At 53.8% G+C, this 25,665-nt stretch overlaps 2 protein-coding genes across 4 annotated transcripts in view; one reads left to right on the top strand and one right to left on the bottom strand.

Moving 5' to 3' along the window:
- The window catches only part of C18H17orf100 (chromosome 18 C17orf100 homolog), a 69,935-nt gene that overhangs the window by 15,694 nt on the left and 28,576 nt on the right, over positions 1-25,665 (bottom strand). Inside the window, exon 3 of one of the 3 annotated variants that reach the window (XM_060082112.1) lies at positions 16,874-17,168. The exons of the other annotated variants lie outside the window; for them this stretch is intronic. The gene's annotated coding sequence lies outside the window, so the exon portion shown is untranslated. Of the gene's footprint in view, positions 1-16,873; positions 17,169-25,665 lie in introns of those variants that run through there. 3 annotated transcript variants of the gene reach the window in all.
- Positions 40-24,561, top strand: SLC13A5 (solute carrier family 13 member 5). The gene is made up of 12 exons (XM_060080675.1): positions 40-488; positions 6,350-6,478; positions 6,761-6,897; positions 9,207-9,394; positions 10,398-10,563; positions 12,306-12,428; positions 15,676-15,891; positions 16,968-17,068; positions 18,136-18,254; positions 19,923-20,084; positions 23,122-23,259; positions 24,436-24,561. The coding sequence occupies exons 1-12, from the start codon at positions 387-389 to the stop codon at positions 24,559-24,561; spliced, it is 1,707 nt and encodes a 568-aa protein (XP_059936658.1). The 5' UTR covers positions 40-386.

The raw sequence follows: 25,665 nt of genomic DNA, 5'->3' as shown, positions 1-25,665 counted from the left end.
ATGCAGAGGGGGCGCCGTACGCCTAAGCCGGCAGACTGAATGACCGATCGCTCCCGCTTGGCCGTCCGCAGGCGCGCCTGTCTAGTGCACCGCAGAAAAGTCTCGGAGAGCCAGGAGGTGCCAGGGCCCAGACCACTCCTGGAGGGCCCGCCCGAAGCGCTGGAGTCCGTGGGCGCCGCCCGCGTCCGCCCGGAGGCAGAGTTGGGGGCAGGCTCGTCCCACCGACCCCGCGGGATTGGCCCCGCCCCGGGGCCGCGGGGAGGCCCCACCATGAGAGGCGGAGTTCCCGCCGCCCCCTCCAACCCCCTGGACTGCGGCCCCTTCTTAAGCCCGTGAAGCTACTGGCTGCCCCTCTCTCGCCTCTCCCGCCAGACTCCCTCTCCGCGATGGCCTCCGCACTGAGCTATGTCTCCAAGTTCAAGTCCTTCGTGATCTTGTTCGTCACCCCGATTCTGCTGCTGCCACTCATCATTCTGATGCCCGCCAAGGTCAGTTGCGTCTCTGGGCAGCCCCTTGGATTCCGGGCGCCAGGTGCCCAGCAGCGGGCACCGAACCCGGGAGCGTTAGGTGGAGCGCACGGATTCCCGGGGGCGGGCACGGCTACCCTGGGGCACGGAGGCTCAGGAGCCCCAGGTGCTATGGGAGGTGCCCTGCAAAGAATTCTGACAGGCATGGATCTTGGGGTTCACAGATCCCAGGGCGCAAGAACTGTTTGGGCAAGCACAGAAACCCAGAAGTTAGCACCGATCTTGGCCACACAGCCCCTCTATAGGCTCAGAATCTCCCCAGAGTGCATAACCCGGTCCCCAGGCCCCCCAAGTGCCACCTGTACCAAGAGGGAGCCTGGGGGTTTGTCTTTCCCTTCTTTCTCCTGTCTCTTCCCTTGGGGAATGGGGACTTCCCAGCTGTAGGTGGCTTCCGAGGCCAGTTGGGGACCTACACGAAAAGATCATCACCTAAGTGAACCCTGAGTGCCATCTTTGTCCCTCTCTGGCCCTCCTTTGAGCCTCGGTTTCCCTATGATCCACATTTCTTTCCACCTCTGAAACCTGGGGAGCCACAGCTGAGTCAGAAACCTGCTCCCAGCTGAAAGGCAGGTCAGGTTGGCCTGCTTTTGCTCACTGCCCACTGTGGCGGCGGCAGGAGGCGGGACACGGTCCCAGAGCTCACGTCTTGGGTGGCACGACGCAGGGTCTCTGGGAAGCCGTGTCCCAAGCCCTGGCCTCCTGGTGCTCCCAGGAGGGAAGCGGAGAATGAATGGCCTTGGCCACGGGGTGGGGGCGGTGCGGGGAGCCCTGGCTCAGGCCCTGCTGGGCAGTGCGAGGCCTGTTTGGCAGAGGCCCGAGCCCTTTGAAGGCTTTTGGCTGCTGGCTGCTCCTGCCTCATTCCCTCTTTCCACCTTTCACTCTCAGCTCAGACAGGAAACCTCAGCTCCCCCCAGCCCAAGCAGGTTTGGGAAACAGAGGAGCTCTTTAGGGGGTGTTCTGAGGGCAGTCCTAGAGGGATGGGGTTGTACTGGGGTATTGGGAAGCCAACCTGTGAGAGAACTGGACACCCACCTTTCACCCATCCTTGTGATTTTATTATTATCATTATTATTTTTTTAAATTTATTTATTTTATTTTTGGCTGCGTTGGGTCTTCATTGCTGCACGTGGGCTTTCTCTAGTTGCGGAGAGCAGGGGCTACACTTCGTTGCAGTGCGCGGGCTTCTCATTGCGGTGGCTTCTCTTATTGTGGAGCACAGGCTCTAGGCATGCGGGCTTCAGTAGTTGTGGTTTGTGGGCTCTAGAGCACAGGCTCAGTAGTTGTGGCGCATGGGCTTAGTTGCTCTGCGGCATGTGGGATCTTCCCGGACCAGGGCTTGAACCACCGTGTTCCCTGCACTGGCAGATGGATTCTTAACCACTGCACCACCAGGGAAGCCCCATCCTTGTGATTTTAGCCAAGCCCCTGCGTTCTCTGGGCCTTGGTGTTCTCGTCTGTACGTCTGTACGATGGGGCAAGGTGGTTTGGTTGTTGACATTTTATGGCTTTAGGTGCCAAAAGAGATTATGCTGGTTCCTAGGATGGGGGAGGGGGAGGCTGGGAGGAGCCCTTGGGTGGGCTGAACACAGACCCTGGATGGGCCAAGGACAGTAGATCCAACTACAGTGGTTCTTTAGTTCCCACACCAACTGTGATTGGCCATATTTCCTCTGTAGAAAAGGATTTGGGGCTGTTATCATCTGTGGGAGGGCCAGGCAGGAGAGCTGTGATTTTAGTTCTGCTGGTGGGAAGTGGTGTTCCCTGGACTAATTATGGTAGCTTTGCTGACCTTCCTGCTCCGGAAGAGTATGACCGAGACCCCAGCCCCACTCCTGCCCTTCCCATCCCCCCACACACAGGTGGCCCTGAGCTGGGTCCCCCAACTCAGGCTGTGTATGCATGTCATTGACCTGCCCTGGGAGTGAGGATCAGGCGAGGGAAGAGGAGATATCAGTAAAGGTCATTCCAGGGGCTGACTTCATGTGCTTTCTCTCCCAGTGGTGCAGGTGACTGGGAGCCAGAACCCTGTCTGCTTGTCTTCTCCCTGTGCGCTTGTGTTTTGGTCACCACTGAAGAGCTCCCCGTCCCCACCCACGGCCACAGAGTTTGCAAGGAAACCCAGGGCAGGAGGTAGAGCAGTGGGGAAGCTGGCGAGAACTTGGCAGCCTGGGCGGCACTGTCCAAGCCGGGCAGCGACTCCCAGGGCATGTCACCCTCTGCCAGTGCCCGGGCCCCTCTCCTGCAGGCTTTCTCCTTTTACTCTTCTCCTGCACCTTGCTTCCTTCCTGTCTTCATCTCTGCTCCACTTTTCTGCCTGTTCTCTGGGTTCTTTCTTTAAAAAAAAAAACTTTTTATTAAATTAAAAAATAGATTCATTGTGTTATTAAAGTTATGTGAAAATTCTTATTTTTAAAGTCTGTGAAGTATAAAGTAAAAATGAAAAGACATTCAAATCCCATAAGACACACACACAGTATGTTCTCTTAGCTACAATTTTCCACTAAGCACTATGTCATGGACGCCCTTATTCGTTAATAATTAGGTAAATAATGAGCCATGGTTTTCTTCAGTTGTGCACTTAACGTATTTTTTGAGCCCCACTATGTGCTCTCCACTGTGCTGGGTGTGGACTTTTAAATCCCACTGTCCACTGTGAGCTCAGCTTGAAGTGCTCCTCCGGCCACATTCTCAGCTGCAGGGAAGGCTCTGAACTGACCAGGAACTGGGCTCCCATCTGCAGGTAGACTCCATCTCATTCTTCACAGTGACCTACCCCTCCTCAGGCTTCTCTAAGGTTGCCTGTCCTATTCTGCTCTCTCCACAACACTCTGGGAGCATTCTAGACGAGGGAGGGTCAAGTTTGCTGACTGGTAGTGTTCAGGGATGGGGCACCTCCTGGGCCTCCTGATAGGAGCATGGAGGTGAGAGGGCAGTTAGCCTGTGTCTTTTCTGTTGGTTACTTCTGGCGCCTCTAGGAACTGTCCCGGGAAAACTGGTTACACGTGTCACCTACCGCTTCTAAGTTCAGATAATAAAAAAAATCACTTTCTGTGTGCCATATGTTAAGAATGGGTACTTTTAAATCCTCGATTTACAGGTGAGGACATGAAACAAGCAGGGGGAGGGGCCAGGGTTGGGAGTGGGAGGAGTATTTTATCAAAGACATTGTTGGGAATTGTTCTCACATGATGATAAGAAGAAGGAGAGTGGGCTTCCCCGGTGGCGCAGTGGTTGCGAGTCCGCCTGCCGATGCAGGGAACACGGGTTCTGTGCCCCGGTCCAGGAAGATCCCACATGCCACGGAGTGGCTGGGCCCGTGAGCCATGGCCGCTGAGCCTGCATGTCTGGAGCCTGTGCTCCGCAACGGGAGAGGCCACAACAGTGAGAGGCCCGCATACCGCAAAAAAAAAAAAAAAAAAAAGACATTGTTGGGAATTGTTCTCACATGATGATAAGAAGGAGAGTGAGTTTTAGACAGTATTACCGTTTTAAAATTCTCTACAGCACACCCTCTTATTGCCCCCCCTGCAGTGGACCATTCCTACCTCTCTCTCCCTTGACACCAAGGCCCAGAGAAGGCGTAACTGAAGGCCACACAATGGCAGATAGCGGACACTGATCAGGCCTGCCCGGTGTCAAAGGCTGGTCTTCTAACCACGTTGCTATCCTGCCTTGAGCCCAGAGGCTTCAACCAGCATTGATTCTCCCCTCCTTCCCAACAAAGGCATATCTGACAAAGTTTGGAGACATTTTTTCTTGTCACAACTGGAGAGAGTGCCACTGGCCTCTAGCAGGGGGGAGGCCAGAGATACCGCCAAACATCCTACCACGCACAAGACAGGCCCCCACCCCCCGCAACACAGAACCAACCCAAAATGTCAGTAGTGCTGAGGCTGAGAAACCCTGCCTTAGACAGTAGGGAGGTGTCCTGGGGTTCTCATGGGCTGCCGAAGAAAGATTTATTTTTATCACTGATAACACAAGCCAAAGAATGTCTCAGCCTTTGGTGACGTTCCATGCGTATAATATGTGTTATCTCGGGTGGTGATAAACAGTGATTGTGTGCAGGTACGTTTTCCCAGCAGAGTGTTGTCACAGCCCGTGCTGTGCTGGTCCGTTTCTCTAATCAGCATTTGCAGTGTCCCTGGGGTTTCAGGCCTGTGCTGGATGCCGAGTGACACGGATTCTGCCCCCCCACTGCTCACTCCACTGTTCAGTGTTCAATGGTGGGTGAAATATAATGCCAACCCAGTGTGCTAATTGCTGCGGGTGGGGGCGTGCATAGAGGAAGGACACAGACCCCAGACTAGGGGCAGCGGTGAACTGAGCCCCGAGCACTCACTCCAGGCCAAAGGAACGGTGTCATGTGTGAGAGCAGCTGTGGGAGGCGGAGCATCTGCCTCAGTTCCCACCAGCGCCCTGGGGTCTCAGGAGCTCGGGGTGGGAGTGGGCATGGGAGATGTGGCTGGAGGGCCCTGTAGGGCCTGCTCCATCACAGAGGGTCTCCCAAGACATGCTCAAGCATTTGGCTTTTGTCCTGAAGGCAAAGGAAGGCTTTTAAACAAGGGAGTGATACGATCCGGTTTGTAAAAAGAGAAAGAGGGAGCAGCAGTGTGGAGCGATGCAAGTAGAAAGATGGTGTTAGAAGATAGCTGTGCTGTACACCTGAAATTAACACGATATTGTAAATCAACTATACTTCAATTACAAAAAAAAAAAAAAACTACAGTGAATAAAACAGCGGGAAAAGAAAAGATAGCGGCAGTGATGCAGGCAGAAGATGTGGCCTGAGCAAAGGCAGGGCCATAGGGTGAAGGAAGAAGGGAAAGAGGAAGATTTGGGGGTAGAAGCTATAGGTTTTGGAGGCTGATTAAACTGGAGGGGGCTGGAATGAGGGAGACGCAGAGCCTGGGTGGTTAATAATGATTATAGTAAAAATGCTGATGAAACAAAAAACAACCCAGGGAGGTGGGCATTATTATCCCTATTTTATTAGGCGATGAGACGGAGAATTAAAGTCCTACAGTGAGTAAGGGGCCAGGGCTGCGAGTGCTTGAACCAAACCCAGGTCTGTCTCACTCCAAAGCCAAGATCCCAGTGGCTAAGTAGCTAAAGGGTGTGAACAGGCAGTTCACACAAGATTAAATACGAACAGTAAAGCTTGAGACCCTTGTAACTAGAGAGGCTAATAGACACCAAGACCATGTTCTCAGTTATAATAAAAAACAACCCTGAAAATACTCAGTGCTGGCCATTTTCTGAATGAGCTGGTTTACAACACACATTTCTGGGAGCCGAGAAAGTTGGAGCAGCCTTTTGAGAAGGAAATTAGATAGAGATACCAAGAGTTTGAGGATGTGCTTTGGGGAGCCTTCCCTAAGAATTGCACTTACTTTGTAAGATGATTTAATCTGTAGAGCGGGTCATCAAAAACAGTATTTTCTTTTTTTTCTCTTCTTCCTCTTTCCTCCTTCTTCCTCCTCCTCCCCTTCCCCCCACTTGCACTCCTCCTCCTTTTTCCTCCTTCTCCTCCTTTCCCCCCTCTTCTTCCCTGTGAAGACGTGAGGATGCAAGGCTTGGAGAGGTGAGAGACCTGCCCAGGACCGCACAGCTGGGGGGCAGGGGGCAGGAGTCTCTTGATGACGGGTCCTGTGCCCTCCTCACTGTCCTGAACCTGGAAGGCTGTGCTGACGGGGGCAGGGAAGCAGGGGTTCCCCCTGACATGCCACCCTGTTTTGACAGTCCACGCCCTGCTGTCCCGAGCGTTCTGGGTGGGGCGCACGGCAGCAGCGGCTCGCCCGGCCTCAGTGCCGTCTCTTCAGTTTGTCAGGTGCGCCTATGTCATCATCCTCATGGCGATTTACTGGTGCACAGAAGTCATCCCTCTGGCTGTCACTGCCCTCATGCCTGCCTTGTTCTTCCCGCTCTTCAAGATTCTGGACTCCAAACAGGTGAGCAGCCCCAGAGCATCCGGGCGGCTTCCTGCTTCTCTCCCAGCGGCTCCTTCTCCGAGCCCTTCTCTGAGCTGCCTAGGACCCGGGGGACCAGATAATACCCTGTTTGTGGGCTCTCTCTGGCATAGAGACATACCCTTGACCCTCCATCCCCATTCCAAGCTGCCCTGAAGTCAGCATCTGCTCTGCTCGCCTATCTCTGGGGACTTGGGTGACCCTGAGCCCAAGTAGTGTGTGGTCAGGGGGCAGGCCTGATGGGGCTTCCATGCCATCCTGCAGGTGTGCATCCAGTACATGAAGGACACCAACATGCTGTTCCTGGGCGGCCTCATCGTGGCTGTGGCCGTGGAGCACTGGAACCTGCATAAGAGGATCGCCCTGCGCACGCTCCTCTGGGTGGGGGCCAAGCCTGCCCAGTAATTACCCCTTCTCTCTCTTACCGCAGGGCTCTGCAGTAGGCCCCAGGGCCAGGGAGGGGTGTGTGGCACAGGCCAGATCACCCACAGGCAAGGATTGGCCATGGCCTTACCTGGGCTTTGCAGCCAGGCAGACCCCTGGGTGGGTGGAGGCCGGATCAAGCCATGCCTGATACCCCTAGGGGCTTTGTGGGGAAAGCAGGAAAGAGATGGCTCAACTACCCAGCTCAGGGGGAAGCAGAAAGGTCATCCCTCAGAAGCTGGCACATCTGTTCCCTCTGCAAAACTGCTGCTTACCCCACCTTTCCCCCATTACTCAGTCATCTCACCCCTCTCCAAGATCTCCCCTGCCAGTCACAGGCCATTCCGACCAAGCCGTGGAGGTGATATAGCAGAATCACCTGGGTGTACTGAGCGCCCACAGGGCCCCGGGCATGATACCGGGGGCTTATTTACCACCTCATCTGACTCTCACCGAACCTCTGAGGGTTGGGGATTATTCCCATCACCCACGTTCTGTTCTGAGGCAGAGAGGGGTTAAATGGTTTGCTGACGTCACATGGAGATTGGACCGGGCCTGTCTGATGGGGCCTTGCCCCCTCTAATTGGGAACTCAGCACGCACCTTTTTTTTGAGGCAACATGCTCCCTAAATGATGGCGTGACCCAGCCCAGCCCTGGGAAGGCAGGTTGGTAGCTCACAGTAAATCCCTCCTGCTATGTCCTCACGTCAAGGGCCATGCTGGGCTCTGAGCACACAGAGGCCCCGGCCCACCCGAGCACGCTTGGCGCCTCAGCTCCCTGGAGTAAGGGCTTTGTGACTCTCCGACCTGTCACCCGAGCCCCTCCGGTGGTTGGTTTACAGGGTCAAATCAGAAGCCATTGCATTTTCTAGAAATGTGAGGCCTCAGAGTTCCTGTTTTCAGGATCCTCTGAGTGGTTGGCTTTCCTCTGTCAGCTGGGGGGCCTCACCTGGAATGTGCTGGAGCGCTTTTGCTCCCAAACCCAGGGCGCTCGCACGCGCTTCTCTGCTCCTTCCTGTCACCTGGCTCCTCCTCCGAGCCTGGCTTCCAGCTGCCCAGGGCACTGCCTGTGCTGGGGGCAGCCTGTATGTCGAGGCCCCCTTGGTGCCTCGGAGCATCATGTTGAAGCCTCATTCATGTGAACTCTGGCCCTCATCCTAGCCTGGATCCCAGCCTTTGTACTTATGGGTCCATGAGGTCTACCTGCATGGATACCAGCTAAAGCCCGGTGCAGTGCAGCCCCGAGACCCTTCTTCAGGCAAACAAATTAGTGGCCCTGGGGGGGAGCCTGACTGCAGAGGGGCATGGGGACCAGGAGGTGGAGTTCCCTTTAGCCAACTGCCCCTCCCAAGCTCTTCTTCTCCTGGCCTTGTGCCAGGTGTGCGGGACCCATGGAGAAGAATCAGACCTTCCCTGCTCACGTGCTAAGGAGAGAGCAGACATGGAAACAGTTTCAAATCCAGCCAGCGAGAAGTGTCCTAGAGAAGACTGAGGAGGGTGTGGTCAGCCCTACCTGGTGCGCACTGGGAAGGAGATGACCGAGAAGGGATGCTGCCTGAAGGCTCTGAGAGACCGTGAGGAGTTTTCTAGGCAGACAACACAGGTGGCACAGAGATGGAAGGTGGGGTGTTACACGGAAAGGCAATGTTTTCTGAATCCTGTTTGTGGATCGGGTCCACTGCAGAGTGGAGGGCGGCAAAGAGTGTGAATGGAGGGAGGTGGGGCAGGGGATCAGCCATGAAGGAGGTCCCACTTCCCCAGGGCCCTCCCCGGCTCACCCTACCCCTGAAGGCTGACTCCACGCAGCCCTTCTGAACTCATGAGGGGAGAAGTGGGGTCAGGGAGGGTGGGAATCTTCTAGATAGAAGTGGGAAGTTTGGTCTGCCTGCACGCAGGGCTGCTCCAACGCACCCCTAAGTCATATTAGGGCCAATTCTCCACACTAGGTCTGCACAAACTGGATGCTGGTGCTTCCCTTGCTAGATGGTGGGCGCCTTAGAACCACGACTGTGGCTCAGGCCGCCTGGTGACCCGGTAGCCAGCAGAGTAGATGTCAGTACTGTTTGTGGGAGAGAGGCAGAGGAAGGAAGGGAAGGGAGGGAGGGAGGGAGGCAGGCACTAAAACCGCAATCCCCTCCTGGATACCCAAGCTTGAACTGGCCTCAGCACCTTGGCCCTGACCCCTGGCATCCCTGCAGGGGGCACCTAGCCCCCCGCTGCTCCCTAGGGGTTGTGAGAGGTGGGGGTGGGGGATTCTCTGGCTTTCCTCCCTGCTCCTCCTCTGCAGGCTGATGCTGGGCTTTATGGGCGTCACGGCCTTTCTCTCCATGTGGATCAGCAACACGGCCACCACGGCCATGATGGTGCCCCTTGTGGAGGCTGTGCTGCGGCAGATGGAGGCCATGAGCGCAGCCACCGAGGCCAGCCTCGGGGCTCTGGAGCTGGCAGACAAGGGCAAGGCCGGCGAGCTGCCAGGTGAGCCCCTGGCCAGGGCAGCCTTCCCCTCTGTTGCCAACAGCTTTAGCCACCTCCCTGCTTCCTGGAGCCCTCCTTTTCGCAGGCACATAGAGAAATACTTAGAAGATGCTGTTTTCCTAAGTTTTAGGAATGTGATTAGTGCATAGAAGTTAGATCCTTAAGCAGAGCTTATAGCAAGTTCCTGCCCTCCGTTCCCGCCATCACAGAAATGAATACGTGTTGATTTGATCACTCATTTGGGTATCTTTTGAGCACCTACTGGATGCCCCTCAATCCCTTCTAGCCCTACTCATCCTCAGGGAGGCCTCCTCTGAACAGGCCAAATCCCTCCCCACTCTGTTCCCACAGGTACTGGGGTTGGTCATCCCACCTTTGCTTCCCCGCTAGGCACCGAGCTCAGGCGAGTCAGAGAGTGCCTGTGCTTTTCTCTGTCTTCTTCGCTACCCCATCCCCAGGGCCCGGCGTGGGGCCACTCAGGGCCTGTGCTGATAGCCTGATTGCCAGACCCTGGGCCAGGTCCTGGGGCTGCAGAGATGAAGCAGACACACTCATATTGTGAAGCCCGGTGGGATGGAGTCAAGAGGCCCCTCGGATAGTTCATCTGACTTGGGGGAGGCCAAGGGTTGCCATTAGCCAGACACTGAGGGAGCACAGAAAAGGGAGAGGCCTTGCTAGGAGGAGAGGACATCTGGGATGGATTTGGACCCCTCCCTCCAGACGAAGGGAACAGCGTGAGCAAGAGCAAGGAGGCAGGAAAGAAAGGAGTGTGTCTGAAGTTGCTGACTTTGCTCGGAGTGCTGAGGAGCCTGGGGCTGGCCGAGGGACGCAGCTGGGGGGGCACGTAGGGCCGGATAAGAGCACTGGGCTGGAGGCGGGGGACACAACCTGGTCGGGGAGCCGGCAGAGCTGGCATGCCTGGGTCCTCAGGTCAGCGGCAGGGTGAGGAGCTGGGGCTGGGCAGGTGGTCCCCACTGTGCCCACGGCAGTGTGCCCACTGTAGGGAGCCAAGAGAATTGTGAAGGTCCCTCCACGAGGCAGCGGGAGGTCGACAGGAAGAACATATGCAAGGCCATGACCCTGTCCGTGTGCTACGCAGCCAGCATCGGAGGCACTGCCACCCTGACCGGCACGGGACCCAACGTGGTGCTCCTGGGACAGATGCAAGAGTGAGTTGCTGGCCATGCCTTTTTTTTTTTTTTTTTTCTGGTATGTGGGCCTCTCACTGTTGTGGCCTCTCCCGTTGCGGAGCACAGGCTCCGGATGCGCAGGCTCAGCGGCCATGGCTCACGGGCCCAGCCGCTCCGCGGCATGTGGGATCTTCCCGGACCAGGGCACGAACCTGCGTCCCCTGCATCGGCAGGCAGACTCTCAACCACTGCGCCACCAGGGAAGCCCTGGCCATGCCTTCTGGGGACAATAGTTGGGGGGGGGATGGGGTTGGAGGGGCCCACCCACCTCTCCCTCCTCTTCAGCTGGGCCCTGGAGCCTGGATGGGGGTGGGGGCCGCCTGGCAGGGGTGAGAGGATGGGCTGCCATCAGCCTCTGTGGCGCAACCTCCCTGCACATGCTCAGGACCCCACAGCGTAGGAGCTGATGTCCACAGACCGGGTTGCTTTCTGCTCAGGACAAGTCCTGCCTTTCTTTCCTGGGCTCAGGATTCTCACTCAGACAGGGAATGTGGATTGAACGTGGAGCTAGTCATGGGAATTGACAGTGTAATCCGAGAAGTGGGGTCCTTGGTTAAAACTTGTAGAAAATAGATGCCCCTAAAGATGCTCCCCTCAAAGCTGGCTCACGACCTCGGTTGTTAATGGCGATGGTCCTATGACACCCGGAAAGGTTAGAGGTTAGGTCACCTGGTGCCTCACCGGCTCTTTCACTATGGCCCCTCTAATTGCCCTTGAGGGGCATGTGTGCCCCTGTGAGGCTCCAGGTGGACCATGGGGTGGTTTAGAACTTTCCAGCCTTGGCCACAAAGGGACCCAGGCTTTGAGGACCCAGTTCTGTTCTTGGTCTTGTGCCGGGTGGCGCTTGGGTCACAGAAGTGAGAGGAACCTGGGCCCTGCCCATGGGATACTCGTGGGCAGCTGAGGGTAGCAGACACCCAGAGAGTTCTGGCGGGTTGTGTAAATGTGTTAATGAAGATAAGTACAAATTGCAGTGGGCACAGAAGGAAGGAACAGAAGTACGACGGTGCCCGTCCTGTGCAGACAAACACCCTGGACAGGGGTCGGGAGGGCAGCGGGGAGTTGAGAAGGGCGGGCCTGCAGACACTCGAGATCGAACAAGCAGACTGTTTGGCTCCTGCGAGTGTTTTCTGTAATGACAGCCTTATGGTTTGCCCTGAAGTTCCTCTGGGCTGAATGGGAAAAGCTCTGTGGCTAGTTTGACACCCTTGGGCTAAAGGGAGCAGTGCCTGGGGTTGGGGGTGGAAGTGACCCTCCTCCAGCCCCCAGGAAACATCTTCTGGTCCCACCCGGGGAAGCTTTTGAGATTTGATTTCCTAAGGTGGGGGGGCTTCCCTTGCAGAAGCCCACGGGGTGAGGTTCTGAGGCATCTGTGGACCCCCTGGAGCTGTTGGCCAAATTATGTGTGTACCAAGGTGTATTTTTCTGGACTGAAGGGCCGTGCCTTTAATGAGCTTCTCAGCGGGGTGTGGACCTCCAGGAGGGGCAGTGGGTCGCTCCTCAGGTTTGCCTTGTGTGTGGCCGTGTTCTGAGGCCCCTGCTTGACTGGGGTAGTGCTGAGTGATGGGTGTGGGCGGCTGGACTTCAGGAGGAGGAGGCCCCCACTCCAGACCACCTCTCAGGGCCCGGCTGCTGCTCAGCCTCCGCCCGCAGGGTCCGGCCCGCCGGCTCTCCGCAGCTCAGTGTCTGGCAGAGATGTGGACCAGCATTCTTCCCTTCAGATTGTTTCCTGACAGCAGAGACATCGTGAACTTCGCCTCTTGGTTTGGATTTGCCTTCCCTAATATGCTGATCATGCTGCTGCTCTCCTGGCTGTGGCTCCGGTTTATTTATATGAGGTTCAAGTAAGTTTGAGATGCTTATGGAATAGAGGATCTAACCATGCGTCGGCTCGAGAGTCCCTCCTGTCTGGCCCTGAGCATTTCTCCAGCCCCACCTCCTGCTAGTTTGCCCTCCAGTTCCCGCTACCCCTGCTGCTCACCGTGCCTTTGCGCGTGCTTTTCCCTCTTCCTGGAATGCCACTCCCTGCCTTCCTACCTTCCAACCTCCTCAGTCCCCAAGGCCAGTTCAAATGCTCCTTCCTCAGCGACACCTTTCCCAACTCCCCCCACCCCCATTCTGACGCTGACGGATTGCCTGCTCGCTGTTCCGGACTTCCCTGGGCACACCACGCCTTGCCCCTTGGCACCTGTAGTCATGCTCCAGTGCCATCCCTCCCCCGACCTGAGCTCCTCTGTGGCCTGCGGTAAGTCCTCTCTGACCCCTACACCCGGCCCAGCTCCCAGCCCAGGGAGAAGGAGCAGGTGTGCCGTCGTCAAAGCAATGAACAAGCAGCTTTGTTCTTGGTGCCAGTCAACACTGCTGGACAGACTTCCACTTGGCTGCCAGTGTCTGTCAGGCCAAGTCGCAGCAGACCTCCTGATAATATCCAAATCAGTCCAAACCCAGATTTACTGAATGCTTACAATGTTCCCAGCAGCGCACAGCTTCTGCAAAGTTTACCTTCCAGTTCCCAGCACACAGCTGACCAAGAGTCAACCTTGACAGCAGCCAGACTTTGGACAGAAATCATGATGTGTGGCTGACAAATACCTCAAAATGTTGTTGTCATTTTTAAATGCACAAACTTATCTCTGGCGTGAAGGTGACCCTCTCACACTGGAGTATAAAATACCTAGCTGTGAGCCATGTGCTCTGTGCCTTAATTCACATGGCGCTTGAGCCCAACAAAAAACAGAGGCCTATGTGGCCAAGAGATCTGAGCTGAAAGGTAACAGCGTGCACGAAGACTTGTGAGTTAATGGGAAAAAGGGGCACTTTGGTTAAGTTTTCTCCTGAAGGAGGAACTGTTTTGAAAAGTGCCGTTAAAAAAATCTCTGTCCATAATCAAAGCGGCCATAATGATGACATAATGGTAGCTGTAGGCGTTTGTGCACACCCCACCCTGCCCCGTGTCCGGGCCCCCATGTGAAAGGGAAGGTGCTCCTACGGGTGCTTGGCTGCACAGTTTGAATCCCTCATCTGGTTGGTCGTGGAGAGCAATGTCAGGGTCATTCCCTCCAGCCTAATTCAGAAAAACTGTATCTTCCTGTGTTTACGGGCAGCTTCCTAGGCCACATCCAGCCAAGGGAGCCACAGACCCTCCCAAGACCACCCAGGACCCTTGGGATATTCCTGCTGGCTTATACCCAACTTTCCTCACCAGGCTAAGCCCTGAGTTAGGGATGACGGTTCTTCTGGACCCCTGCCACAGGGCTCGGGGTCCCTTTGCCTCTCCTGCAGCGCATTGACCCAGTTCATCATGCACCCACCCAGCTTCCAGGGCCCCCACAGGAAAGCTGGATCCATTTGCCTGCATCTCGTGCCAGCCCGGCGGTCACCAGACGGATTAACCCAAAGATGAATGTGAAACCACTTAGTGTAAGAGGGACCTGAAGGCCTGGGGGCACCACTGCAGGGGGCCAGCACTGGACAACTGCATATATGATGCAGCCCCCCGAGTCTGCAGCCAGTGTGCTGTCGGGATGTGTCTCCAGCATCAGACATGCGTTGGGCAGCTACCAAAGTCACCCCTTATCCTGGAGGCCTGAAGCCTCTGGTCCAGCCTCCGAGCCTCGAGAATGACAGGTGGCAGCAGATCGGTAGTGGGTGGAACACGGACTCTCTCATGCCAAGGCGGCAAGGACAAAGAGGCCAGCTCCCACGCCAGCAGAGCCATCCCCATGCTGGATGATCTGGAGGGTGTCCTTGGCAGGTGACCCTGAGGACAAATGTCCTTGCCCCTTGTCCAGAACGGAGATCTTGGCAGGCTGTGCAGACCTGAGTCCCCATCACCGCCACTTCCTTTCCTAACCCCTGAGCACCGCGGGAAGCTGTGTCCCAACCTCCTTGAGTCCCTGCTCTAGGCCGTGCCCCATGCCCTGCATGGCCCTCACCCTCTCAAGGGTGGTTCCCATCCAGCCCTGGCTTCAGCATTCGGCACCTCAGCACGTATTCCATTAACCCCTGTGCTCCTAGGAAGTCTGTTTTAGGGTCCCAGGAAGGACTCCCACATGGGAAGGCTCTCTAGGGATAATCCTCTTGGCCTTGCCCCCCACCTTCAGGCTGACGGGGGCTGGAACGTGTGACTGGAATCCTCAGCGGATCCCTCGGGGTTGGCATCCTGTGTGCCCGTGGCCCCAGTCAGCCCCTCCCCAAGGCTAGGTACCCTCTATAACTCCTCCGAGATCCCTCCTCCTTCCTGCCCCCTCCTGCCAACACTCCCCAGGGAAGTCCTGCAGGGTGCCCTGGGCAGGCGTGTTGGCCAACGGGCACTGGTTCTTAGGGAGCCCATCCAAGAGCAGGACCTGGCTGGCTTCCCTCCTGCCTCAGCCACAGCTACTATGAGCCCCAGAGTCTTCTGTGTCCTTAATCCTACATGTCAGCTCCTTGCAAGGCAAGCACCCACCCTGTTCCTGCCTGACCCAGTCTGCTGGGACCTGTCCTTGTTCCTTGTGTCCTCTTGAGCCACCTGCTGATGGGGACTGGCATCCTGGTACCATCGAAGGCAGCTCCAGGCCGCAGTGGGAGGAGGAAGACGGAGCATGTGAAGGAGCCTCGGCCCCACCTTGAGCCGGTTCCAGATTTCTCACGGCCACCCCCAGATGTCAGCAGTCGCCGGTCTCTAGGCGACTGGCACCTGCCGGGACCCCCTTGCCAGCAGTGGCCTCGGGTCTGCTTCTTTCTGCTTCCGACGCTCCTGTCCATCCCCTGCTCCGTTTTGCTCAGCCTCCCACCCTCCTGGCCATCCTCTCTTCCTACCTCCACTGTCCCTGACACCCGACCTGTGCCATCTCAGGTTTCTTCTGGGGGCACCCTGGGGGCATATGCTGGGACCATAAAAGAGAGACTTTGCCCCACTATGTCCTGTGAGGTACGGTAGGCAGAGGACAGAATTGGGGAGTGGGAAGGGACTTGCTCGAGGGCCCCCGGGTGACAGGCAGCCCTGTGTGGCTTTCTATCATGTTCTGCTGCCCAGTGTTCACGCTTCCATTCAACCAGCCCTGAGTCAACCAACACGCCCCGCCGTCCCCTTGTCTTTGCATTCTCTAGTATTAAAGAGTCCTGGGGCTGCGGGCTGGAGAAGAAGAGTGAGGAGAAGGCTGCCCACGAGGTGCTGTGGGCGGAGTACAGGAAGCTGGGGCCCCTCTCCTTCGCTGAGGTCAACGTCCTTCTCTGCTTCTTCCTGCTGGTCGGCCTGTGGTTCTCCCGGGACCCCGGCTTCATGCCCGGCTGGCTGTCAATCGCCTGGGTGGAGGGCAAGACAAAGTAAGTGGTTCCTCCCACAGCGCCCCCCCAGGGCTCTGCCCCTTTTCTGTCATCCAGCTCTGGAGCACTCTGTTGGTTTCTGGACTCATTTTTGTCTCACCAGTCTTCCTGACAAGCTCACAGATGCGTTCTTGTGGCCCCTCTTGCCCCAGGAGGCTGGCAGGGTAGCCAGGCTGTGATAGAGAGAGGTCAGCTGGGCTAGGACTGGGGCTCTCAGTGCTCTGGTTTCCAAGTCTCTGATCTGCCATCTTTCCTTTTTCATCTTTCTTCAGATCCGGGTGAGTCCCTCTGAAGACACACATTCTGGGGTCCAGAAGCTTCTTTAGACAGAGACCTGGCAAAAGGGGGGATATGAAGTTTCTCTTCTGGCTAAGATGCTATGTGGTCAGAATAGATGCAAGGTTGAGAAACATGCATATCCTAGAAAGGGCAGAAGATGTGGACAGGGAGATTGCTGCCTGTTACTGCTTATTCCATTTTGAAGGTCTGCTTGGGGTGGCCCCAGAGTCCTTGTGGTCACCCTGGTGAACCCAGAATCCCAGAGAATCTGGTTGAGAAGAGCTCATGAAGTTCACCTATGGAGCAACACAGACAGAGAGGGAAGTGAGCCGCTCAGAGCCCCTCAAAGTTGATGGCAGAGCTAGGCCAAGAACGTGGGAGTCTTGGTTTCCAGCCAGGATTCAGTCTACCTCACCCCTCCTGATCTTGGCCTTTGGGGTTCGTTTTCTTTTTTCTTTCTTTCTTTTTTTTTTTGCAGTACATGGGCCTCTCACCGTTGTGGCCTCTCCCGTTGCGGAGCACAGGCTCCGGACGTGCAGGCTCAGCGGCCATGGCTCACGGGCCCAGCCGCTCCGCAGCATGTGGGATCTTCCTGGACCAGGGCACGAACCCGTGTCCCCTGCATCGGCAGGCGGACTCTCCACCACTGCGCCACCAGGGAAGCCCCATGGGGTTCCGGTTTTCGTACTCAGATGAGCCTGTTTCCTCATGTGGGAGCATCAGACACAGAGCAGGCTTGTTGCATGACCGTCAGTGTAGCCAAGATGGGCTAATCCCGTGTGCTCTTCCCTGCCCAGGTATGCCTCCGATGCCACAGTGGCCATCTTTGTGGCCATCTTGCTATTCATTGTGCCTTCGCAGAAGCCCAAGTTCAACTTCTGCAGCCAGACTGAGGAAGGTAAGGCTCCTGTCCTGGCCTCCCATTCATCAGGGTTGGGGCCCCAGCAGCAAAGGATCTCCATGGTGTTCCCTGGGCCCGGGAGGGAGAACATCTCACCCTGTTGAAAAGGACTGGCTAGATTACAAAGTCTGGGCACAGCGTATTTTCCAAGCCTTCTCTGAATGTTGTTTAGTGCAAAATCTCCTCTTCTGCTTTTTAAACATTTGAAATCTTATTTTACAACAGGAACAGAAAGAGATTTCATATTTCCCATAATGCCATCAGTATTTTGGGGGTTTCTCTCTCCCTCCCAGTCTTCATTAATATGCATATATATTATATGGCTATAATCAAAACACACATAATTTCAATCCTGTTTCTTTATTGGTTTTTGTTTTCATGTTTTTGCTTGTGGTTATGCTAGAAACATTTCCTGCTATTGCCACAGTCTTCAAATTTATTTTCTCTAATAACGGCATTATATTGTATCGGGGGCTGTAACCATTCCCCTGTCATGGAGCATTCTGGCTGTTTTGAATTCTTCATTATTATGAATTAATGTTTTCGTGAATATAGCTTTTTCTTTGAGGGTGTTTCTTCTTTAGGATAAATTTCTAGCAGTGATTGCAGCTGGGGTAAAAGAGTATATATATGTCTTCAAGGCTTTTAAAATGTATTGGTAACTTGCTTTTCAAAAAGACTGCACCAATTTATAACACTAACAGGAGTGTATAATAGCTTTACCATATCATGTCTTTACCAGCAGTGGGTGTTGTAGTGATTACCGTAAATTTTAGCTAATTTACAGATATGAGACGGCACTTATTGTCCTTGCAGGCTTTTATTCCCTGCATTAGATCTGTTTTATCTCTTTTGCCTGCTAATGCTGCTCTGGGTTATGTATGGGTTTTTTTTTTTTTTTTTTTTTTTTTTTTCCTGGCCATGCTACGTGGCTTGTGGGATCTTAGTTCCCCAACTAGGGACTGAACCTGGGCCCTCAGCAGTGAAAGCATGGAGTCCTAACCACTGGACTGCCAGGGAATTCCCAACGTATGTGTGTGTATGTTTTTATCATCTCTTCTCAGAAAGGAAAACACCATTTTATCCACCTCCGCTGCTGAATTGGAAGGTGGCCCAGGAGAAAGTACCCTGGGGCATCGTGCTGCTCCTGGGGGGTGGCTTTGCTCTGGCTAAAGGATGCGAGGTAACTTCTCCACTGTGGGCTGCCTAGGGCCCCTTCCTTCACCAAGAGGGAAGCTGAGGACTGCTGCACCCCTCCTTCTCGGCACCCCAGGCCTGTGCCTGTGTGTTTCTGTGTCTGTCTTCTCCATGTAACTGTTCATTTCTTGAAGACAGGGCCTCTGCCTAAAAAATTAAAAAATTTTTTTTCTCTAGCTAGGTATGTAGTGACATAGGAGGAGAGGAAGAGCTTTTGGGGGAAAACACCCCAAAATGCAACTTTCTTACCTCCCCCCTTCCCTGATAGGGAAGAAATGAGCCAGAGGGAGGGATGCTTGGTGCCGCTCTCCTCTGTCCATCCGTTCATCCATCTATCCAGGAATACAGCGTAATACATAGACTTGGTCTATCTTATTATTGCTGTTTCCTCAGCATCTAGGACAGAGCCTGGCACATAGTGGGTACACAACTATTATTCTGATGAACAGATCCATCCATTTAGTCACCTCTCCATCCCTCATTCACTCATTCATTCCTCATCGAACCTTCCTATTATGTCTGTGTTAGGTCAGGCACAGGAATTACAGAGGAGATTGATATATGGTCCCTGTTCTTGAGGATTTCACAGCCTAGAGAGGGGGGCATGTTTGGAAGAGCATTTCAGAAAGAAGTGACACATGAGTAAAGAAATCAGCCTGTTATATCCAGCTGAGGAACAGCAGACGATAAGGCTGGTGAGGCTCACAGAAGCCACTTCACTGAGGGTCAAGATAGGGAGTGTGGACCTTATTCTGAAGGTGGTGGGTAGCTACTAAAGGGTTGAGGCCAGAGAGTAACTTGGTCAGACCTGCACTTGGGAAAAATCTCTTGGATGTCTGAAGTGGAGGCCTAGGCCGGACAGGGGTTGGGGAAGACCCAGTAGATGCTCCATAGCCTTCATCTAACACAGGCTCAGAACACTGGACTCCATGGACCACTGTCTCCTTCTTGAAACTCCTTCCTCCTTTGGTCCCCAAGACATCATTTTCTCCTGTCTACTTCTAACTCTGACTGTTCCTGCCCTGCCTCCTTGGTTTACTTTTCCTCTGTTCTCCCTTAAATATGAGTGTTCCTGAAGGTTCTGTCGTTGGCTTCTTCTTTGTTCACGTTTCAGTCTCTCCCTGGACAATCTATTCTTAGCCTAAAGCCCCAAATCTAAATTTCCAATTTCTGGCTCAAATCACTCTCTTGAGCTTTAAGAACTGTGGGAGACAGAGAGGAGATGATGGACATGAGATGTTTTAGGTGACATGGTGACTGGGCATAAGAAATAAGGGGGACAGAGACCCCAGGATGACCCCCTAGCCTTCTAGGTTGGACACCAGGTGAGTCTAGTCACTGGGCTGGGGAGCCCAGGGGGAGCAGATGAATTCAGGTTGGGGCATGTTGGGTCTGACACGCTCATGGGATATCTGGGTGGAAATCCAGACAGCAGACCAGCTGGGCTGGAAATGAGGATTTAAAAGACAGCAGAGTGAGGGTGGAGATTGAAACTGTGGGTATGGATTAGATCACCTATGGTATGTATGCAGAGAGAGAGAATCAGAAGTGAGGGATGGGCTGAGCTCTTCGGAGACAGATGAAGGTCCCTCCAGGCTCCGGAGGAACTGTGAGCCACGAGCCCTGTGGTGACTGCCCTCCCTGTATTTCCCAGGCCTCGGGGCTGTCAGAATGGATGGGGAAGCAGATGGAGCCCTTGCATGCTGTGTCCCCAGCAGCCATCACCTTGATCTTGTCCACACTCATCGCCGTGCTCACTGAATGCACAAGCAACGTGGCTACCACCACCCTGTTCCTGCCCATCTTTGCCTCCATGGTAAGTAACTCTGCTGGGGGTGATGACCCTTAGTCATCATTTCATAGGAAGCTGACCATATCCTGGGTCCCTAGAGAGGCAGTGACATCAGGGGCCCAAGCCTGGCCAGGCTCTGGAGACCTGGGTCCTGAGCCCTGCTCCAACACAGACTTGTGTGCCCTCGATGGCCCTGGGCCTGCGCTCAATGCTTCGCTGTTCTTCTTTGTATCCTCCACGCTGACCAAAAGTGCTAAGCAACAACCAGGTGCCCTAAATTTATTTATAAATGTAACAGATTATTTCTCAAGCTGGGGAGACAGGGCTTACACCAAGGATGCCATGGGGGAATGATAGAGGGTCTCTCAGAATATAGCACAGGTGAGCAGGAGGCCTGCAGGACAGGGGGACACCATTGGCTGGAACCCACCAGGAAGAGATCTTGGGGGAAATGGAGCCTGGGAATGGTGGGAGGGAGAGGACGCTCTGGGAAGATGGAGTAGCCCACATAAAGGAAATGAAGTGCATGACTGAAAACTCCCAGAAGCCTTGCTTGGCAAGCTCAGGGATTGGGGATCAGTGGGCACTGAGCCCAGAGAGGCTGTGGGTGGTGGTGGATGGGGATGCTGAATGCCAGGCTAAAGAGCTGTGTTCCGTGGGTAAGCATGTTTTTGAATTGGGACTAAGAAGAAAGCAGAGCTTACAGGAAGCTCGACTGTGACCTTCTCTTGCATTTCCTTTTGTCACTCATCACTTGGCAGTACCAACCTCAAGGTGGTACAGAAAGAGCCCTAGGTTTGGAGTCAGAAGACCTGAGTTCAAGTTGTGAGATCCTCAAACCCGTCACTTGAGTTCTTTCCCCTACTCTTGTGCTGAGGGTCAAGAAGGATGAGGCCTATGAAAACCCTCTATAGATGCAAAATGAGCCGGGGAGAGGCTGGGGCTGTCATTCTGGAGTTGGGAGGACAGACTTACAAAGGCCTCCACAGGATTGAAGTTGGTAAATTTTCATTCAGTTGCCAGGGTGTCCACGTGTATAAAAAGCAAACCCAAGTGATTTTCTCCTTTTATTCCAAGAGAAGATGGAAGGGTTAGAAAGAGCAAGGTGGCCCATCTCCCCCTCCCCTAAGCAGGCTGCCCAGGGTGAAAAGATGCCGAGGAACGTCTTCTGATGCTGGTCGTGCCATAGTGAGGACTCCTTCCCCTAGCAGAGGCCTGGCTTTGTCACCTCCAGACACTAGTCAAATGGGGGTCTTCACCTGAGAGGGTGGCCAGGCCCTTCGAAAACAAGCTTTTCTAGAATCCGAAGCCCCGAGTTAGATTCCACACAGACCTCACGCTCCTGCCTCAGCACCCACCTGCAGGCAAGGGGAAGGTGGTGACCCCCCAGCTGGGTCACAGAGGCACATGGGGTGCATACACCATGGGGAAACCAGGAAGCAGACTGGTTCCTCTCAGTTACTCCTAGAGGGAGTGTAACTGGCACAGCCTTTTCAGAGACCTGTTTACCCATGGGAACCATAACCTGAAACCTGCTCATACCCTTTGACTCTGGGAATCTTTTTTTTTTCCCAATAAAAAAATATTTATTTTTTCCTATGGTTTAGAATATATCAATACAGTGATACATGTATATATGTTATAATAACACCCCCTACATTAAAAGTATATGCTAAAATACTTTCCTGATAGTGGTGAAAATAAAGAAAATTGGAGGCCACTGGTAAAAAAAATATTATGTACATATTTATATTTTGTGCATAGAAAGGTTTAACATATAAGGTTTGTGAAAATAAAGTGACAAGGATTTAAAAAAACCCAACTGCTAAGAGATTACACCGGACTCTGGGAATTTTATGTCCAGGAATCTGTATTAGGAAAATCATCAGAGATGCCTACAAGCTTATATTATAAAGATGCACATCAAAGAATTATTTGTTATAAAAATACTTCCATAATAGCAGGGATTGGTGAAATAAGTTATCATATATTCATACAATGTAATACTATCAAGCCATTTAAACAAATCACAGTCCTGAAGGGTATTTCATAAAATGGGAACACATAATTTTCAAAGCTGAAAATGTGATACATACACATAGCCAGAAAATGTCTAATAATACCAAAGAGTATACAGACCCTTACGCTCTAGCTTCCTCCCTAGAGACAACTCCTGTTATTAATTTCTTAGGTATCTTTCTGGACGTATTACACATGCACACACAGACACAAACACTCTCCTTTTAAACAAATGGCATTATTCCATGGTCCTGTTCTGCACCTTATTGAATCTAATCATATATCTTGGAGATCCTTCCATTGTTAGCACATAAGACCTACTCAATTCTTGTTTTCAGCTGCAAACTGTTCCATTGTTTGTATATATGCATTTTATTTGACCGTCCTGCTATTGATGGCTGTTGTCTGTTTCCTGTGTGTTTTGCTGTTACAATATTGCACTGAACATCTCTGCATATGTGTCTGCTCTCAGGTGCAAGTAGATCTGTGTGATAGATTATTAATTTTGATATTGACAGACATTACAAATTATTATATCATTCATTCATTCAACAAATATTTATGAGCATCTGTCTACTCTGTGCTAGATGTGGCTGAATTTTAAGCTTTAAACAGATGGATACCAAATTTCATACACAAAATGATCCCAAATGTGTATAAAAACACATACATACAGAGGCACACCCACAGGTGAGAGATGTGGTCCCTGCCCTCTAGGCTCTCTCTGTGTCAGGACAGACAGACAGACATGTGCACACATGGGCTGCAGGAGTGCCCAGCATGGTCTCTGGCACATAGTAGGTGCCCAAGAAGTATATGTTGAGTGAATTGAGGGGGTTCAGAAAGGCTTCCCAGTAAGTTTAGCCTTCAGGGTCCAGCAGAGTTATCATCCAGATGTGGCAAAGGGTAGAGGAGCCAGCAGGACAAAGGCACAGAGGTGGGAATGTACACAGTACATTAGGGAAAAGCTTTTCAGAGTGATGGTCCCCAGGAGCTTTTGTTTTCTGCATCTGTGACGTTGTAGTGCTGTGTTTTTCCCCAGTCACGTTCCATTGGCCTCAACCCGCTGTACATCATGATCCCCTGTACCCTGACTTCATCCTTTGCCTTCATGTTGCCCGTGGCCACCCCACCTAATGCCATCGTGTTTTCCTACGGACACCTCAAGGTTTCCGACATGGTAACGCAGCCGCTTTTATTCACTCCTATCAGTTATGATGCTTTTGTCATGAGGGATGCCCCATTTATTAATGACCTGTGGTGTCAAACAGTTTGGGACCAAATGTCCAGACCTAACTCATTATTTGCATTTATATGCAGCTTTTTTCTTCTGTTTTGACATGATCTCTTATTTCATAGACTGTTCTGTCTCCCAAAGCTGAGAGGTGGGTTACAGAATCTCCCACCTGGAAGTGCCCGAGCAGCCACCAGGGGAGCCTTCACTGAGCACTTGGAAGGGGTGAGGGTGGGAGTCCCACATGGACAAGATGGACTTCACAATCTAGTAAGAACCCGTGAGGACAGTCAGGAGGGGCAAGGCTGAGATGAGGGGAAATGTTAATGACAGCCAAAGAGATTGACAGAGGTGTCTACAGACATGGAAGCAGGCAGGGGGAGAGACACCAGTGCCTGGGAGCAGATGCTGCCTTGGAAACAAATGCTGCCAAAGGAGGAACTCTTCAGTTCTGCTTTGGCTTTATCCCAGCCTCCGGTGGGAGGAGGGCGGCTCTGCAGCTCCAGAATGGGGAGAGGCAAGTGGGCAAACAGGGGAGGCCAGGAAGGCGGGTCCCTCCCTCGGCCCAGTCAGGTGTTAGTTAACTCAGAGCCTCCGCTGGGTATCTTTGGGACTCCACGCAGCATTCTCACACAGAGGGTGGGTCCCAGAAACCAGGAATTGCAAACTCAATTCCAATCCCCAGTGAAAAATCTGCCACAGGGTGTGAAAGCAATGGTTAGTGAGCACCCAAAGAACGCAGAGCAGGCCCTAGAAAGGCCAGCACGTGCCTGTGGGACGGTGAAGGCGCTGGGGTGAGTGCTGGACCTGGAGTCAGACCCGGGCCCCTCCAGTAACTCCCTCACCTCCCTGAGGCCCAGTTTTCCAAACGTCCCAATGGGCCTGAAGAGCCCACCTGTCCTGCCTGTTTCCCAGGCTGCTTTAGCAGTGGTGATTCTTACTGGACACGAAGTTGCTCTGTCTGGGGGGTGGGGTGAGCACAGGGCCTGGCCTGGGGACGAGAGGCCCAGCAAACAGCCTTTGTTCCCTTCTCCCAGAGTGCTGGTTCCCTAGGCCCATTCACCTTTGTTCTGACAGCCTGGCAGACCCGAGGGTGCTGACTCTGACCCTGTTTTTTTCCAGATGAAAACAGGACTAATAATGAACGTCATTGGAATCACCTGTGTATTTTTGGCCGTCAACACCTGGGGACGGGTCATATTTGACTTGGACAGTTTCCCTGACTGGGCTAATGTGACAGCACATTGAGACTTAGGAAGAGCCGCAAGACCACGCCCAAGGCCCCTGCCCTCCTGAGGACACCCGAACCTTCCACTACAACTTGTAGCAGAGCTTTGGGGTTCATGCCCCAAGGTGACCCCATGATGCCCACACCCCACGGAGACCCAGCCAACGGGCCACCTCTTCCTCCACACCTGGGGTCTCAGCTGGGGACGGGTGTCTGGAGGCCAGGCTCGGAAGTGAAGGGAGCCTCCCATAAGGCTGCTGGCATCCATCTTTCCTGGGGGCCTGCCATCATCTCTGGGACGGGCACGGTCCCACCCCCACTAAGCCTCGAGCTGGCCCCATGGCTGGGCTCTGGTGTTCTCTTGTCATCTAAATGGCAATCAGATCCCAGCTCTGGAGGTGAGAAAACAACCTTCCAGAGCCTGTGTCTCTCCCAGCTTACCTTGGGCTGCCTCAGATCCCTCCTGTCACTCGGAAGGGACAATCCAGCCCGGGGACAAAACGTCCGGTCCTGGGCAGCTTTCCACTGCTGGAGCGAGTGGGAATCAGAGCCTCCTGGGACCACCAGGAGTATGGTGCCACCGCCAAAGGATGAGGAATTTGAGTCGATAACTTCCGGGTGACACCTCCTGCAGCACCCCACTAACAGGTCACTGCTCCATTTGAACTGACAGTTTGGACCCCCTGCCCAGCTCTGTGGGGCACCTCCTTCAGCTCCTAGGCCCCTCTGTTGTCTGGCCGACATTTGCTGGAATCCGCCCCTTTTCTCCCAGGCCGGTCAGTTTGGCTCTTCCGGGAGATGCTTTTCCTGCCCCACGACAGCTGGGATCACACTCCAAGTATGGGCAGTGATGGCCTCCTTTGGGGCCACAGGCAGAGGTCTAGGTCCTCCCTCACCTGCAGACCCAGAGGGAATACCTGTTAACCACCAAAAGCAGGGTTCCTTCAGGGTTTGTCTGTCATGCCAGAGTTTGGGCACCTCTGGGGAAAGCCTCCCTCTGCTGACTGGTCTTGGCAGTCTAGCCGGCTGCTGACAGAGCATCGTTGAGAACAAGCAGTCCCGGCAGTCCCTGAGCAGACAGCCCCTGCCCATGAGTGAATCTATCTGAACTTGCTGGACAAAGA

This window comes from Mesoplodon densirostris, chromosome 18, assembly GCF_025265405.1.
Source record: "Mesoplodon densirostris isolate mMesDen1 chromosome 18, mMesDen1 primary haplotype, whole genome shotgun sequence".
Lineage (NCBI taxonomy): Eukaryota > Metazoa > Chordata > Mammalia > Artiodactyla > Ziphiidae > Mesoplodon > Mesoplodon densirostris.
The sequence above is the reverse complement of the archived record's forward strand: the minus strand, read 5'-3'. Positions and strand labels throughout refer to the sequence as shown.

Coding starts and splice junctions, on each gene's coding strand:
- SLC13A5 (XM_060080675.1), top strand. CDS start 387: ATGGCCTCCGCACTGAGCTATGTCTCCAAGTTCAAGTCCTTCGTGATC. Junction 9,395..10,397: donor CAAGGCCGGCGAGCTGCCAG/GTGAGCCCCTGG, acceptor TGCCCACTGTAG/GGAGCCAAGAGAATTGTGAA. Junction 17,069..18,135: donor CTGCAGCCAGACTGAGGAAG/GTAAGGCTCCTG, acceptor ATCTCTTCTCAG/AAAGGAAAACACCATTTTAT.